Source organism: Somniosus microcephalus, chromosome 8 (genome assembly GCF_052327205.1).
Source record: "Somniosus microcephalus isolate GS21.2 chromosome 8, FLI_Smic_1.0, whole genome shotgun sequence".
NCBI classification, from domain to species: domain Eukaryota; kingdom Metazoa; phylum Chordata; class Chondrichthyes; order Squaliformes; family Somniosidae; genus Somniosus; species Somniosus microcephalus.
The window spans coordinates 267,717,261-267,734,022 of NC_140994.1; the positions used below are offsets into that span (position 1 = coordinate 267,717,261).

Below are 16,762 nucleotides of genomic sequence, written 5' to 3' on the forward strand. Positions count from 1 at the left end.
CATAACTGATCAAAATCCTTCTGCAAATCTTTAGCCCCCTGTTCGATCTCTACACTTCTCCGTATATTAGTACCGTCAGCAATTTGACAAGATTACTTTAACAGTCAGCAAGTTTTCATGCAGATTGGAAAACAACCGAGGTCCAGACAGTAACCCTTGCAGCAGTTAGCTCAACATTTCACCCCTTCCCCCCCACGGCCCTCCCAATCGAGCATTATTACTACATTGATATTCTTCTAGGTTTTAAATCTAATTTGCTTATCTAAGATTTCCTCTCTGAATTGCTGCGTACGTTGTTTTTTTTTTAATGCAATTAGAAGTTTTTCATGTGGAATTTTGTCAAAACATTTCAGAAAAAATCGAAGTAAGATTTGCTGTAAATTTATCTAAAGAAGTTAAGGAAATTTGTCAGGCAGGAATTTACCTTCCTGAATCCAGACTGGCTATTTCTCATTAAACAGTGTATGGGAGTGTTTTTTTTTAAATATAGAAGAAACTTGCACGCGTACCAGGTAGTCAACCTTTTTTTTTAAAGTTGATTTTGTTGACGATATGGAGACCCCCCCAATTAGCGTCTCCACCCTCCGTGGCTGCTGGAACAGCTCCATTGCAAAAAATAGACTGAGAACAGACTGAGTGTTGCTCCAGAGCCACCCAACCCCAGAAAACAATGGTTCGATAGCAAAATACTGCGGATGCTGGAAATCCGAAATAACAACAGAAATTGCTGGAAAAACTCAGCAGGCCAGGCAACATCCGTGGAGAGAGAAATAGAGTCAACGTTTCGGGTCGAAACCCTTCGTCAGGACTGAAAAAACACAGGAAATGAAGCAGATTAAAAGGCCAGTTTGGGGGCTGGGAAATGGGGATGAGAGACCAAAAGAGAAGTGAAGAGACATTAAGAGGTATTCAAAGGAGATGCAACACCTGCCCTTATACCTCCCCCCTTCCCACTGTCCAGGGCCCCAAACACCCCTTCCAGGTGAAACAGCGATTTACTTGTACTTCTTGCAATCTAGTATACTGTATTCGCTGCTCACGATGTGGTCTCCTCTACATTGGGGAGAACAAACGCAGATTGGGTGACGGTTTTGCGGAACACCTCCGTTCAGTCCGTAAGGGTGACCCCGAGCTTCCGGTCGCCTGTCATTTTAATTCACCGCCCCATTCCCACTCAGACCTCACTGTCCTCGGGCTCTTGCATTGTTCCACTGAAGCTCAACGTAAGCTCGAGGAACAGCACCTCATCTTCCGATCAGGCACTTTACAGCCTTCCGGACTCAATATCGAGTTCAACAATTTCAGATCATAACCTCGGCCCCCATTACATTTTTACTTATATTTTTTATCCACACCTTTGTTTTGTTTTTTCTCTCCCACATGGCAGCTGTCTCCCATTCTGCCAGCGCATTTCACACCTAATCTAGAGCCGTCTTTTGTCTCCACTAGTCCCATCACCATCTCGTCTGGTTTTGAATACCTCTTAATGTCTCTTCACTTCTCTTTTGTTCTTTCATCCCCATTTCCCAGCCCCCAAACTGGCCTTTTAATCGGTTTCATTTCCTGTGTTTCTCAGTTCTGACGAAGGGTTTGACCCGAAACGTTGACTGTTTCTCTCTCCACGGATGTCACCTGACCTGCTGAGTTTTTCCAGCACTTTCTGTTGTCATCCCAGAAAACAATGTTACCGGCTGGGAATACACATTTCCAAGTCTGCAGCAGGGTTTTCTGGGGTCAGGTGGCTTTGGATCAGTTATTAAAGTGAAGTTATTCCCCGACTGGATGGACTAAGGTCACGCTGACATGCAATTGGTCACCAGAATGCCAGAGAAGGGAGGAGAATCTTACTTGATGGTCAGTGATAAAGTTGATGTTGAAAAAAAGCATAATTTTATTCCATTAAAAAGGGAGAATGCTCTTGCAGGACAAAAACATTTTTTCCTGCAAGTTAGTAGAACACAGTACTTCTCCAGCCTGGTGCTTAGAATAGTTTTCCATTATTTCATCTGTATGGACATCAGGCTAATGGGTCAGAATTAGCCCGAGTTCAATTTGCGACATCAGTGCATGCAAGTATTCAGGCAAATTCTTGCATCAAATTAAATCCCATGGGGGAAAAATTCGTGTTGGCCACCAAAGTTGCCAGCAGTTAACGGCCGCAATGCTAACCGAGTGAAAATGGTCTGGGGGGCATGGAGATAGGTGGCGCAGCCTGATGGCGTTGCTGGAGGGATCCGGGGCAAAGTTTCTGTCCGGGTGTCGAGTTGCAGCTTCCCACAGCCTCTGTGAGCGAAGCTGTGGAGCTCGCAGGGAATTGTGGTAGGGCAGGTTGAGAAAGCGGTTTATAAACAGAGGTGGGAAAAAAGTGCGATTTTGCCCTAATTGGGCACTTGATTTCCAGCGTGTAGAAACCCCTGGCCCAATGAGTCTTTTCATACAGAAAGTCGCCTCCGATTACATAGTCAATGCTGCTGGATTTAAGGCCTGCAAGCAGCCTTACTTCTTTAGGCGATTTTAAACTTTATGCCCATTGTTGTGATCGCTTCATTCAGAAACTATGTCCAGCAGTAGGCCAAAGTGTGCTCCAAGTTTCGATGAGGCCTCCCTCCAAGCGCTAGTGGAGGAAGCAAGATCAAATAAGGAGGTGCTCTTCCCTTCCTCAGGGAGGAAAAAGCCTCCCCAGCAGACTAAAGCTGTGTGGCTGCAAGTGGCCCAGGAGGTCAATGCCATCTCTATGTGCTGCAGAACCTGGCTGCAGCGCAGGAAGAGGTTTCATGACCTTCTCCGCACAGGAAAAGTGAGTTTGACTTTCCCATCACCCTCAATCTGATCCCCATCGCCTCTCCTCACCAGCACTCTGCTTTGCCAACCTCTTCCTCCACATCCCACTTGACACTTACATCCCTGTACCCTTACCCATTCCCTCTCTCTCTATGGTCACATTCACTTAACTGTTCGACCATGCAGCCCTCACACTCCCTATCACTGTGATGCAATGACAACAACTTACAACACACAGGGAGGGCCCTTTGTCTCCTTCTAAGTATCTATGCTATGGATTCTCTACACTCAAACTCCACTTGTGTCCTTCATTGCAGGAAAAGAGAGCCCACAATAAGAGGGAAAGAGCGAGGACAGGAGGAGGGCCACCCGCAGTAGCCCAGCTCACCCCCTGGGAGGAGGCGGCCCTGGAAATCGCCGCTGTCGAGAACGATTCGCAAGTGGAGGGCGGACAGACGGGCGCATCACAGCAAGCGGGTGACAGAATAGTTTGGCATCTCTCTCATTGACATTGCATGAGTCACTGATAATGATTCTGATGCTCTAACAGATTGACTTATGATCATCTGCACTATTCAAAGTGCATGCAACCTTGACCTCACATCTCTAACTCTTTCCTTTACTCCCCCACAGGACCATCGAAAGCCCCTGTCCCCACTGTCCAGGAGGAACAGCCTGAGCCTCAAGACTCCTCAGAGGAAGCTGCAACCTCTGAGGGCGCAGCGTCAGCAGAATTCAGCAAACCCAGCACCAGCGCAGACACTCGCACCTCAGTGGGACCTTCGGGACATAGAGTAGTGTTGTCACCTGGTGTATCACAGCTCACAAGTGAGCATCAGCAGATGGTGGAGACAGGGACAGCAGTGGAGCGTCCTCGTCGGAGGGCGCAGGACTCTGCCAGTCGACCCTGTGCCTCCGGGTCCATCCAGAAGGAGAGCAGTGCTGGAACTCCAGGAACAGGTGCAGGAGTCTCTGACAGGTTTTTTCTCCAGGGTCGCTGCGAGTGTGGAGCGAATGGAGGAGTCCATAGCAAACATGAGCAGAGCCTTTGTGGAGGCACTGGCGCATGAATGCATCACCACGGAAAGGATGGCAACCTCCGTGTTAAGGATGGCTACGGTAGAGGAGAGGTTGGCTACAGCCATGGAGGAGCTAAGTCGGCAAAACACAATCATTGTTCAGAATAGATTGACATCTCTTGAAGAGCGATGGTCAGCTATTGAGCATAGAAACCAGACCTTCATGGAAGTTCTCTGGAGTAGGACTTCCAGTGCAGAAAAGGGTCCTCATGGCCCCCCTGAAGTGCAGCAAGGTGCTGTCAAGCCACTTGCTAGCTCTGAAGTAGGGCTGACCCATGAGAGGGATGTTGGTGACAGACAAGAAGAAAGTGGGGTCTCCTCTCCAAGCGCTCACACGACCATGCCACTGCAAAGCCCTTGGTCAGAGCCCCACCAGAGTCCTCACCCAACTGATTTGGGCATCTCAGCCCCTGCACAGCCACAGGAGCAGCAGACTGTTGCCGAGCACTCTCAGGCTTGCAACCCCAGAGGACGCCCGCCAAAGGTGTCGAGACAGGAGCAGCAAGAAAGTGAGCAAGGGGCCTCCACATCTGCTGAAGCCACAGGGGAAGCACCACGCGCAAGAGGAAGATAAAGCACAAGTAATCACAAGGGTAGTCACTTGGGTGTTCTGTTGTATTGTTTTTTGACAAGCCATCCTTGTAATGTTATGATAAACAGATTTGATGGCAAACTGTTGAAGTCATCTCGCAAATGGGACTTCCACATTGAGGGCTTAGGGCCACTTGCAATTGTCAGTGTGGTGGTCAGAGCGATAAGAATCCGCAGCTTCTTGTCCATTGTCGATGCTCTGGTAAGAAGGTGCGAGGCAAAAGTGTTTGACTGTGCAGGCTAAGCAAATCTGGCCAACATGAGTGCGTCCCTTGCATCCTGGGCAGCAATGTGGTCGCGCGCTGGTGTCTTCTGGCCTGTGCAGCTTCAGGTGGGTGAGCCACAGCTTGGCACTCCTGTTGTTGCTGCTGCTGTTGGTGGTGCTGTTGCTCATGGTCCCGCTGCTGCTGCGGCTGGTCTTCGTCCAAATCTGATGTCCAGGAGGAAAGGAAATAAATGGTTCCCATGCATCTGGTAGATGCCTCAGTTAAGGAAGCACTCAGTCAAGGTGGGGAGCGGGGTTTCCCAGGAGGTCACACTGGAGATGGGTGTCAGGCTCCAAACTTCCACAATAATGAGTATGCCTGCTAAAAGTTCCCCCAGACCTGAGAAAACAAAGTTCTGCCACCTGCAAATGATCATTGGTGAAAACTCCTTTTTAATGGTGGAGCTGCAGCTGTTAGTAAACAATTCACTTGTGAGGCCGTCAGGATTAACTGGCGTGTTCCAGAGGAGTCGTGCAGGACAGGGGAAATGTGTTAAAATCAGAAAGGCCTCTCAAAATGGGATTATAGAGGCAATTAACTGGTTAAGGGCCTAGCCCACCTCTTGGAGGCAGGATGGAAACGGGGTCTGAAACCCCGATTCTGGGAAAATTGCTCGGAGGCGGACTAGAGGTGGGATCAGAGCCACCTGCCATTTTTTGCGATTTTAACACCTCACACACCTTCAATCCTGCCTCCTCGGGCCTGGCAAAATCGAGCCCAGAGAGTACAAAAGCAAGGAAGTGATGATGAATCTTTATAAAACACTGGTTTGGCCTCAACTGGGGTATTGTGTCCAATTCTGGGCACCAAACTTTAGAAAGGATGTGTAGGCCTGAGAGAGGGTGCAGGGAAGATTTACAAGAATGGTTCCAGGGATGAAGGACTTCAGTTACGTGGATAGACTGGAGAAGCTGGGGTTGTTCTCCTTAGAGCAGAGAAGGTCGAGAGGAGATTTGATAGAGATGTTCAACATTTTGAGGGGTCCAGACAGAGTTTTTTTTATTCGTTTATGGGATGTGGGCGTCGCTGGCAAGGCCAGCATTTATTGCCCATCCCTAATTGCCCTCGAGAAGATGGTGGTGAGCCGCCTTCATGAACCGCTGCAGTCCGTGTGGTGAAGGTACTAGGTAGGGAGTTCCAGGACTTTGACCCAGCGACGATGAAGGAATGGTGATATACTTCCAAGTCAGGATGGGGTGTGACTTGGATGCTGTAAATGTAAAATGACAGCATAAAATGCTGGAAATACTCAGTTGGTCAGGCAGCATGTCGACCGGAGACGTGAACTCTGTTTTTCTCTCCACGGATGTTGTGTGACCTGCTGAGTATTCGCAGCATGTTCTGACTTCTCAAAGGCCTTCATTTACCATCCGAGCCCTTGCAAGCATCCAGCAGCACTCCTTACACACTTAAAAAAACTTTTCACATCTATTGCAGCAAGCCACCACTTCAATAAAATCAAAAAAAGTCCAAACCCTTAAATTTAAACTTACCTGAATGATGTGTGCGTCCCTTTAAGAGCTGCAGACATTGCCACCGTCAGCTTGCTTGCGCGACAGGTTAACCTGGCGTGCGTAGGACCCAGTGTTGAATTCAATGCTAGGGTCGAAGTTTGCGTTGGTGACGTTAAGTTGCCGTTGCACGCCGATTGACATCAACACGCCACCTTTTTTTCCTCCAGGGCACTGCCAGTTACCAGCAGCGCAAAGGGGGAGAGGAATATGGCGGCCGCCGCAGAACACGCCACCAGCTGGCGAAAGAGCGGCAGCCGCCATTTTATGGCGCTACGGAGTGGCGGTAAGTAGATGAATTTCTAGCCCCTATTATTTTGATGGCCTGCTGTAATTTGAATGGGCTGACAGGGATTTAATCTATAGGCACACTTTGGACACATAGAACAGGTTGTGTGGTGGGGTTGGGAGGTAGGATTTGCAATTACTTTTGCAAATCTATCCCCTTGCATCAAGGTGGATACCACAGCTGGTTCAGACACTCAACTCAGCGATTACTTTCAATGCATTCTTCGGCACTGCATCAAATGGAAACATGGATAGTGTGAAACTTCTCCACTAATTTGGTTTTATCCACCCTCTTCTAAGAACATAAGAAATAGGAGCAGGAGTAGGCCCTTCGAGCCTGCTCTGCCATTGAGTAAGATCATGGCTGATCTTCTACCTCAACTCCATTTTCCTGCCCGATCCCCCTATCCCTTAGTATCCAAAAATCTATTGATCTCAGTCTTGAATATACTCAACAAGTGAGCATCCACAGATCTCGGGTAGAGATTCCAAAGACTCACAACCCCGAGTGAAGAAATTTATCCTCAACTCAGCCCTAAGTGGCCGACCCCTTATTCTGAGACAGTGACCCCGTGTTCTAGACTCTCCAGCCAGGGAAACGTCCTCCCAGCATCCACCCGGTCATTAAAAATTCTCAAAAATTCGGTCATCTCCAAAAACAAGAAATCACATTCACACTTCCAATTACAGGAAACTCTTTTTTATCCGGCACCGACGTGGTGCCGGTTTATCAAAAAGTCCGGATTACAGAGAGTTCTAGTTAAAAGGTACGAGAGCTCCGTACACAGCAACAAATCCAGGCTTCCCTGTTGCTTAGCAACAGCTGCAAGAACCCCGGCCACAGACCAAGTGTCCCTGTTGCTTAGCAACAAGTGCAGGAACCCCCGATTACACAGCCAAGAATCAAGAAACGGTCACCGATGTGAAGAAAAACTTAACTGAACCTACTCCTGAATTTTGCCGGTTAACCGAGATTTCCGGTTGTTTGGGTGCCGGTAAATCGAGAGTTTCCTATATTAGCAACATGCCAAGTCTCAGTGAATGTGAAATAAAGAAATGTTTAAAAGTGAAAGTCACTGACCTGGTTCCGTCCACGCAAGTTTGCATATCTGAATTTCTGGATGAAATAGAAGATCAGCCACGCCAATGAAATGATCATCAGTACAATAAATGATATGGACACGAAGATTAGAGAGCCACGGCTGTACTTTGGAAACTGTGACCTTCCAACTGCTATGGACATCAATACAGTGAGGTTTTTTTCCACATAGCTCAGAATCTCACGACCCAGGCGCTCAGAAATCATGATGGCGACTATATTACCAGTTCCTGAAACAAAAAAAAATAATGTACTTAATCTCCGGAGAGATTAACCAAAGTTCAAAGTTCCAAGAAGGTACAAGATTGAGAATTTCTACCTTATTTCTCTCCCCGCATCCACCGCGCCCACCCCCCCCAAAAAAAAAGTTAACCAACCAAATACAGGTTTCAGTAACATTTCAAATTATGTTCAATCCTGGTTAGCTGCATTCCACAGACATTCCCACTGTCTCAGCAGAGAAAGAAGTCTAACATTCCACAGAATACTTCATCATCCATGTTTATAATCTATCCTGCAACATCCAGTCCCCTTCTTCAAGTAGTAGCTCTATATTATCTGAGATCAGTGTAGCTGTAGATTGGGAGGCATCGACGCCAGAAACTTTTTTTAATTTTAATTTTTTTATTCATTTATGGGATCTGGGTGTCTCTGGCAAGGCCAGCATTTATTGCCCATCCCTAATTGCCCTCGAGAAGGTGGTGGTGAGCCGCCTTCTTGAACCGCTGCAGTCCGTGTGGTGAAGGTGCTCCCACAGTGCTGTTAGGGAGGGAGTTCCAGGATTTTGACCCAGCGACGATGAAGGATCGACGATATATTTCTAAGTCAGGATGGTGTGTGACTTGGAGGGGAACTTGGAGGTGGTGGTGTTCCCATGCGCCTGCTGCCCTTGTCCTTCTAGGTGGAAGAGGTTGCGGATTTGGGAGGTGCTGCCGAAGAAGCCTTGGCGAGTTGCTGCAGTGCATCTTGTAGATGGTACACACTGCAGCCACGGTGCGCCGGTGGTGGAGGGAGTGAATGTTTAAGGTGGTGGATGGGGTGCCAATCAAGCGGGCTGCTTTGTCCTGGATGGTGTTGAGTTTCTTGAGTGTTGTTGGAGCTGCACTCATCCAGGCAAGTGGAGAGTATTCCATCACACTCCTGACTTGTGCCTTGTAGATGGTGGAAAGGCTTTGGGGAGTCGGGAGGTGAGACACTCGTCACAGAATACCCAGCCTCTGACCTGCTCTTGTTGCCACAGTATTTATGTGGCTGGTCCAGTTAAGTTTCTGCTCAATGGTGACCCCCCAGGATGTTGATGGTGGGGGATTCGGCGATGGTAATACCATTGAATGTCAAGGGGAGGTGGTTAGACTCTCGCTTGTTGGAGATAGTCATTGCCTGATGGCTGAGTGTATTACTGTACTGCAAAGGCAGTTATGGATGTTTCCTGTCTTTTGGGCCTTCTGATCAGCTCTTAGGCAGAGCTGTCTGCAACTGTGTGGGATTTCCAACAGAATCACTGCTCAACATGCCAAAAACTGGCAGGCCTCCAGGGGGCAGAAAATTAACTTTTAAAATAAGGTTTGCTTTTTTAACTGGTTTACTTTGTTGATGTTGGGATGGAAAGTAAAGGCAGGCAGTTTCAGGAGTTATGGAAGGAAATCCAAAATATGTTAAACAAGATTATTGAACAAGAAGTGCTATTTAAACCATCCTTTGTGCTCCTAGGTATGTAGGAAAGATTTAAAATACATTTTTCCTAGACATCTTCTTGGCAAAGTGTATTTCTCTGCAATTCTGGCAGTCACCAAGTATGCAACAATGGATGGAGTGCATTTATAACAAATGGCATGACTCGAAGGACTGGTATGCAAAACCAAGAGATAATTCAATATATAATAGATTTCATGGGCTTAAGTGTGGAAGACAGTATAGAAGGACATTACACAGAAATAACAGCACAGAAACAGGCCATTCGGCCCCACTGCTCCGTGCCGGGGTTTATGCTCCACACCAGCCTCCTCCCACCCTCTTCATCTCACCCCATCAGCAGATCCTTCTATTCCTTTCTCCCTCATGTGTTTATCGCGCTTTCCCTTAAATGTATCTATACTATTCACCTCAACTACACCATGTGGTAGCAAGTTCCACATTCTTACCACACTTTGGATAAAGTAGTGCAAAAACAAAATATATAAGACTTTGTAAGCTCAAGAATAGTGTTGCAGCATTTTATTTATTGAGAAATAGGAGGGGGAAATTGGGAAATACAGTTAAGATATTCCTGCTGTACTATTTCATCTGCTTAAAAAGGAACTTGTCTGATGTTTTGTGACACAAAAATAAAAAGTGCATTGCAGCCACTTTAAAGCTGTCTCCACTTTCAGGTGAATGTGTATTTGAGAGTTCGGTACAAACACACTCAGAGCAAAAGAAAATGAATCAGTTTGCAACAAAATGATGAAATGATGAGATGAATATTTAAAATAGATCAGTTGAGTAAATGGCAGAGACCACAGCCAGAACATTTAAACGGAAAAAAAATGGTTTGCCAACACATCCATCTATAAAAATGTAGAAGAGATCAAAAAAGATAAAACAATATTTAAGGTAAAAAGGGGGAAGGTCATTGATTAATTAAATTAATTAAACTTAGAGAGGATAAAACCCCTGGTCCGGATGTTCATCAAAAAGTCATGGTCCTGAAACATTAACTCTGTTTCTCTCTCCACAGATGCTGCCTGACCTGCTCAGTATTTCCAGCGTTTTCTGTTTTTTTCTCAAAAGGGAAGGTCATGCTTGACCAACCTTATTGAATTCTTTGAGGAAGAAACAAAGAGTTGACAAGGTTAATGTAGGAGATATAATATATTTGAATTTTCAAAAGGCCTTCGACAAGGTACCGCATAGTAGACTCATGACTAAGGTCAGAGCAGGTGGAGTCAGGGGCCGAGTAGCAGAATGGATAGCAAGCGGGCTACAAAACAGAGAGTAGGGATTAAGGGTAGGTACTCAGACTGTCAAAAGGTGGGAGGTGGCGTGCCACAGGGATAGGAGACCACCATTGTTCACAACTTTCATTAATGATTTGGACTAGGGAATCGGAAGTACAATTTTGAAATTTGCGGATGATGCCAAATTGGGGGAATAGTTAATACAGAAGAGAACTGCGACAAAATACAGGAAGACATTAATAAACTTGCAGAATGGGCATGTCATTGGCAAATGAATTTCAATATAGGTAAGTGTGAGGTGGTGCATTTTGGTAGGAAGAATAAGGAGGTCACACACACTTTGGATAATAAGAGTCTAAATGGGTCGAGGAGTAGAGGGATTTAGGGGTAAAGATACACAAATCACTAAAAGGAGCGACCCAGGTTAATAAGGTTATGGAGAAAAAAGCAAACCAAGCACTGGGGTTCATTTCTAGAGGGATATAATTATAAAGCAGAGACGTTATTTTAAACTTGTATATACCTTGGTTAGACCACGCTTCAAGTTCTGGTCTCCATATTATAAAAAGGATAGAGAGGCACTGGAGAAGGTGCAAAAAAGAAGGATGATACCAGAACTGGGAGGATATACTCATCAGGAAAGGATGAACAGGCGGGGGCTCTTTTCTCTAGAAAGGAGAAGGCTGAGGGGTGACCTGATCGAGGTCTTTAGGATTATGAAGGGGTTTCGATAGGGTGGGCAGAGAGATGTTTCCACTTGTGGGGGAGACCAGAACTAGGGGCCATAAATAGAAGATAGTCACTAATAAATCCAATGGGGAATTCAGGAGAAACTTCTTTACCCAGAGAGTGGTGAGAATGTGGAATTCGCTGCCACAGGGAGTGATTGAGGTGAATAGCAGAGATATATTTAAGGAGAAAGCTCGCTAAGCACATGAGGGAGAAAGGAATAGAATGATCTGCTGATGGGGTGAGATGAAGAGGGGTGGGAGGAGGCTCGTGTGGAGAATAAACACCAGTGGGGCCGAATGGCCTATTTCTGTGCTGTAAAATTCTATGTAACTATGTAAAACTCAAACTGAAGCAGAAGCAGTTGTCCACTCTGGCAAGAATGAAAAAAAGACAGACAGGTCAAAGAGTCTTTGGTAAATAACAACCAATAAAATGCTGTAGCAAGTCATTTATCTCTCTGAGCTGAATCTCTAATTCTCCAGTCAAGTGTGTCTGACCAAATACTTTTTTTTTTTTACCCTGTTTGAAAGTTTGGAACCTTGAAGAAATTCTGCAAGTGAGTGCTCTTAGGCTGACAGCAGATAATTTTATCGTTCAACCAGAGCTACAAGTAACAATGATTATGAAGTACATCTAAAAGAAGTATTTCACAGAATCATCAAAATTTATGGCACAGAAGGAGACCATTCGGCCCATCGTGTCTGTGCCGGCCGAAAAAAGAGCTCTCCAGCCTAATCCCACTTTCCAGCTCTTGGTCTGTAGCCCTGTACGTTACGGCACTTCAAGTGCATATCCAAGTACTTTTTAAGTGTGATGAGGGTTTCTGCCTCTACCGCCCTTTCAGGCAGTGAGTTCCAGATCCCCACCACCCTCTGGGTGAACAAAGTTCTCCTCAACTCCCCTCTAATCCTTCTATCAATTACTTTAAATCTATGCCCCCTGGTTATTGACCTCTCTGCCAAGGGAAATAGGTCCTTCCTATCCACTCTATCGAGGCCCCTCATCATTTTATACACCTCAATCAAGTCTCCCCTCAGCCTCCTCTATTCCAAAGAAAACAACCCCAGCCTATCCAATCTTTCCTCATAGCTAAAATTCTCCAGTCCTGGCAACATCCTCGTAAATCTCCTCTGTACCCTGCGGGATTAGTAATAGATATCGGAGGAGGAGATTTTTATCCTAACAGATTGGCTATGATAAATTGACCCTTAGTGTTAGGGGGATTAAATACGTGGGGTTACGTGGATAGGGTGGGATATGTGTTGGTGTAGGGGTTACGGGGATCGGGTGGGATATGCGTCGGTGCAGGCTCGATGGGCCGAAATGGCCTCTACCTGCACTGTGGGGTTTCTGTGATTCTGTGAGTACTGGAGGACGTAGTTAACATTGGGTCGGTAGGATTTCTTTAGACCTTTCTGCCTGCCGAAAATGAATTCAAATGCACTGTAAATTCCACAATTAGCTGGTACAGGTTAATTGGTCAGAATGTGCAAGGTAAGCAATAAGATTTTGTTACGGGCAATAGTCCTGAGAAGTTACTTGGTTGAGGGAACTGCCATGATGTTATTGAATGGCGGAGCAGGCTCGAAGGGCCGTATGGCCGACTCCTGCTCCTATTTCTCATGTTTCTTAGGGTTACTCTTACCGACCCACCATAAAGTGACTCCATGTTTCCGTTTTAAGCCCTCTCTTTCCCCCCCCACTCTCAAATCCCAGTTGCAGCTGGTGAGCTGTGATTTGCTGCCCAGTGATAGAAGAAGCAACAAGATCTGTTTGGGCTGCAAGAGGCCCTTGCATTTTACTGCGAGTACCACTGATATAGGGGGACGAGAGGGGGCTGGCTGGCTGGCAGAAGTAGGCACACTACATATTAATCAAAGCAGGACCCAACGTACTAATTCTAAGGGATAAGTTGTAACACATAAAATGTTACTTGTAAGAGATGCAAGAGCAGCATTGCTGGCTTCAAGAATAAACTTCAATTTTGATAAAATTTGGTTTTACTTTCTCCAGTTTTATGAGCATTCATAAAATTTGGATATACAGTAAATTGCATCGCCAATCCCCAAACTTCTGATTTGCATTTTTACAGTTGGGATGTGAGTAGGGGAGGAACATTCAATAACTAGCTCCATATTTCAGAAGCAGTCAGGTTATTGCAAGATTTTCACGACCAAAGTTACTCAGGTTACGATTTCTTTAAAAAAAATAACTGCACTTCATTTAAAAAAGAAAATACAAATCCAGAGTGAATCAGATGTGCAACGCTCCTCACCATTAAAATGCAAAAACATCTCAAGCCTGGAAGCTGCTCCAGTGATTATACCCTGAGCAAGAGATGTCACCACAAAGACGTCACCAGACAACATAACCTAGCACTCTTCTACCCAGAGGGACAACAGCTGGACCCAATGGTAAATGCGGGACTGTTAAATGCTTTAGAAATTTATTTCCCTTTTTTCCTTCCTCCCCCCATGTAATTAAAACCTTTCTGGATATGGGTTCTACAGTAAACTAGTTTATTCCAATTGATAACACAAGAAGCTGTATTCCTTGAATTACAAATCTAAATTTAAAATGGAGAGAGAAACTTAAACAAGTGATCAGATCTGGATTTTATTTGGGGCATATTTCTGATCGCCTGAATTAGGCACATCAAGAATTTGAAGCTTTGAGGAAAGGCTGCGAGGTTGCGTTTACTTAGTTTGAAAGAGAGATTTCAAGATAATCTAACTGAATTTCCAGAATATAAAAGGAAATTGAAAAAAAAACGGAGTTGTTCACAACGGCAAAGGCAGCAAGTACCAAGAAAGAGAAGTTAAAAATGAGGAAGTTGAGTAAGAAGGGAAGTCCCTTGGAACTCATGTAAAAAGGCAAGAGAACCGTAGAATGAGTTGCCGGAAACATCAAATCAATCGAAGCAAACAGAAGAAATGGATTCAAGAGGCAAACAGATGGGTTTCTGGAAAGAGATTGGTTTGTGGAATCTGATGAAAATGCTGCTATATAAATGAAAGCTGTTGTTTCTACATTAAAGATCGGTAGGGTTGATCTACCAAAAAAAGGTCAAGCTTGTTTGGCCTAAAATAGTCTCTTTGTATTCCTAAAAATTCTTATGTCCTACAAGAGAAAGGCAAGAACACTTCCCAGGTATTAAAATCCACGCACGTTTAATTCTCTCCCATTTATTATGGCAGCAAATAGGTGGCTTCCACTTTGAATCTGAACAATTGAAAACTCTGGTGAACAGCAACCACCTTGAATATTTTTTCAGAACGATAATAGCCGGTGTCAAAAAAAGCCCGAAATAGAGCTCTACTAAAACAAAATGAGCATGCATGCTGACCAAAAGTGTAATCAGAATGAATCAAGTCAGGAGTGGTTCATTCATTGCTACTCCTCACTGGGACTGAGTCACAAAGTTGTAATTCAAGCAATTTAAAAATAATTAATTGGCTGCAAGGTGGCAAAACTGACACTGAAGAAATGGTACTAAAATAAATATTGGGTTTCAACAGGAAAGATCCAATGACTGCTGCTGCGTAGGGTGCGTTTGTGGTGGCCAAGGGAGGGCGGATTAAGTGGTTGTGATGCCTGCCACTGTACAATAGCCTGCCAATAAGCATTTTATAGGGGAGTTCACACATAAAGAAAGCTCATTGGGCAAGGTACTGAAGAATAGCTGATGTCCTGGAATTATATTCCAACATGAGTCAGTATGACCAGGAGAGGATAGAACATACGTCATCATCTGTCGGTAAGCAGCATACTTCACTCTGGAATACACAAAAGGTCCACATCTAGAATATAATGGCCCGTAATATGCGGGCAGTGGCGCAGCAAGTATGCTCGCCGCTGGCCCTGAAGAAAACAGCCCACAGAGATATCTGTGGCGAGAAGTTTGCCTTTTTCGACATTCAATTGATTGCAGCGGTGTGATTAGGGGATTCCCAGCGAAAAGCTGCAGTGACATCAACAAGCTGTCTAAGCAACCAATCACAACGAAGAATTCTCACAGCCAGGAAACGAGAAGCTGCTTTTATCCGGACTTTTAAATATGAGAGAGAGCGAAATAAAGATTGGGGCTTTCACATGGGGATAAGGTAGAAGTTGAAATATCATGAACTTTAAAAATACATTTTTTTATTGTAATCATCATAATGGAGAAATTTGACACTCCACAAAAATAAAAATTAGTTTTTCAGGGATATAACATTTGTTTACCAGTCAATACGCTGTTAAAACCCCAGTTACACCTATTCAAACAAGGCTTAACTTTTAATGGGATATTTAACAGCGATATTACCGTGGAAAAACCCAGGGTTTTCGTCAGTTTCACTGATTACCGACTATGGGGTGGGGGGGGGGGGGGGGGGGGGTTGGTGCCACAGCACAGCTTGTGACGGAGCAGTGAATGACTGACTGCAACTTCATCATTTCCTCGTTTAGATGTGCATGCGCTAAACCCTGAAGTTGCGGTCAGTTTTAGAGATGTAATGACGGCGAACGCTGGTAGTTAGTCATCATTACGCACCGCAAATTCCAGGCCATTATATAAACTAGTCAATGTCCCGTGGCTTGTGCACGTGGGGAGTCAAGACCAACGGCACATTTTCAGGTTAAACAGGGTTAGAGGGTGGGAGATAATTGAATCAAGGTAAGTGAGGGTGGAGGGAAAGAGGAGGGAGCAGGAGGAGGAGAGAGATGATCGTGCAGGAGGGGAGAGGTAAATGCAGCCTCAGCTCAAAGGAGCAGAAATACAACTGTTTGGGGGGTGGGGAGAAGAGAGTTTCAGTGGCAATTCTTTCCTTTTGAAAAACTATGAAATGACTGCTTCATAATTAATTTTTGTTCCTCTAAAATCTGACCGAGGATATCACTGAATCTATTTCAGAGGTGAATCATCAAATTGCACACTCACGAAGAACTGAAGCTCTGTAAGCTTTAGGCTTGGTCTGTTATGGTGAGCAGCATATTTGGAATAAATAGGCTTGTCATCGCCAGCAATGACATCCTCTCTGCTGAGGCGTATTTTTAGTTTCTCAATGCCACTGTAATGTTTTCCAATATGTAGCCGAATTGCAGGGATATTTTTTATGAAGATGCTTCGTCTTTACATTTTAAATTAATTTTATTTGTTAATTTTAAGTTAATTTTATTTATTTTTTTAAAACAGCTTCTGTCAGCCAAGTTCACCAGCTGGCCATGAGCCATAGTGAGCTTAGCAATAAGAGAGAAAACTGCAAAGCATGCTAAATTGACAAAAGCTGTGTACTGTGTGTAATAGATATTTAACTTTTTGAGGGCTCACACAACAAAACTCTAACAATAAAACTGCTCCAGAGTGTTCAGAGAACACAATGTGGTCCTTTGCTTTCATTATATCTAATGGCATGCGTTAGTCAGGCAATGTCACAGGATGTTTCCACTGGAGTTGCAATGTCTCTACTTTTCAGCGGTCATGTTTTGGCTAGTCTTT

The 16,762-nt window shown here is 44.9% G+C and overlaps 1 protein-coding gene across 6 annotated transcripts in view; it reads right to left on the bottom strand.

The window, feature by feature from the left end:
* The window catches only part of LOC147114384 (E3 ubiquitin-protein ligase RNF130-like), a 220,144-nt gene that overhangs the window by 151,169 nt on the left and 52,213 nt on the right, over window positions 1–16,762 (bottom strand). For all 6 annotated transcript variants that reach the window (XM_085996051.1, XM_085996046.1, XM_085996048.1 and 3 more), the window contains exon 2: window positions 7,598–7,845. In XM_085996051.1, coding sequence (XP_085852177.1) covers window positions 7,598–7,845 — 248 coding nt within the window. The remainder of the gene's footprint in view (window positions 1–7,597; window positions 7,846–16,762) is intronic.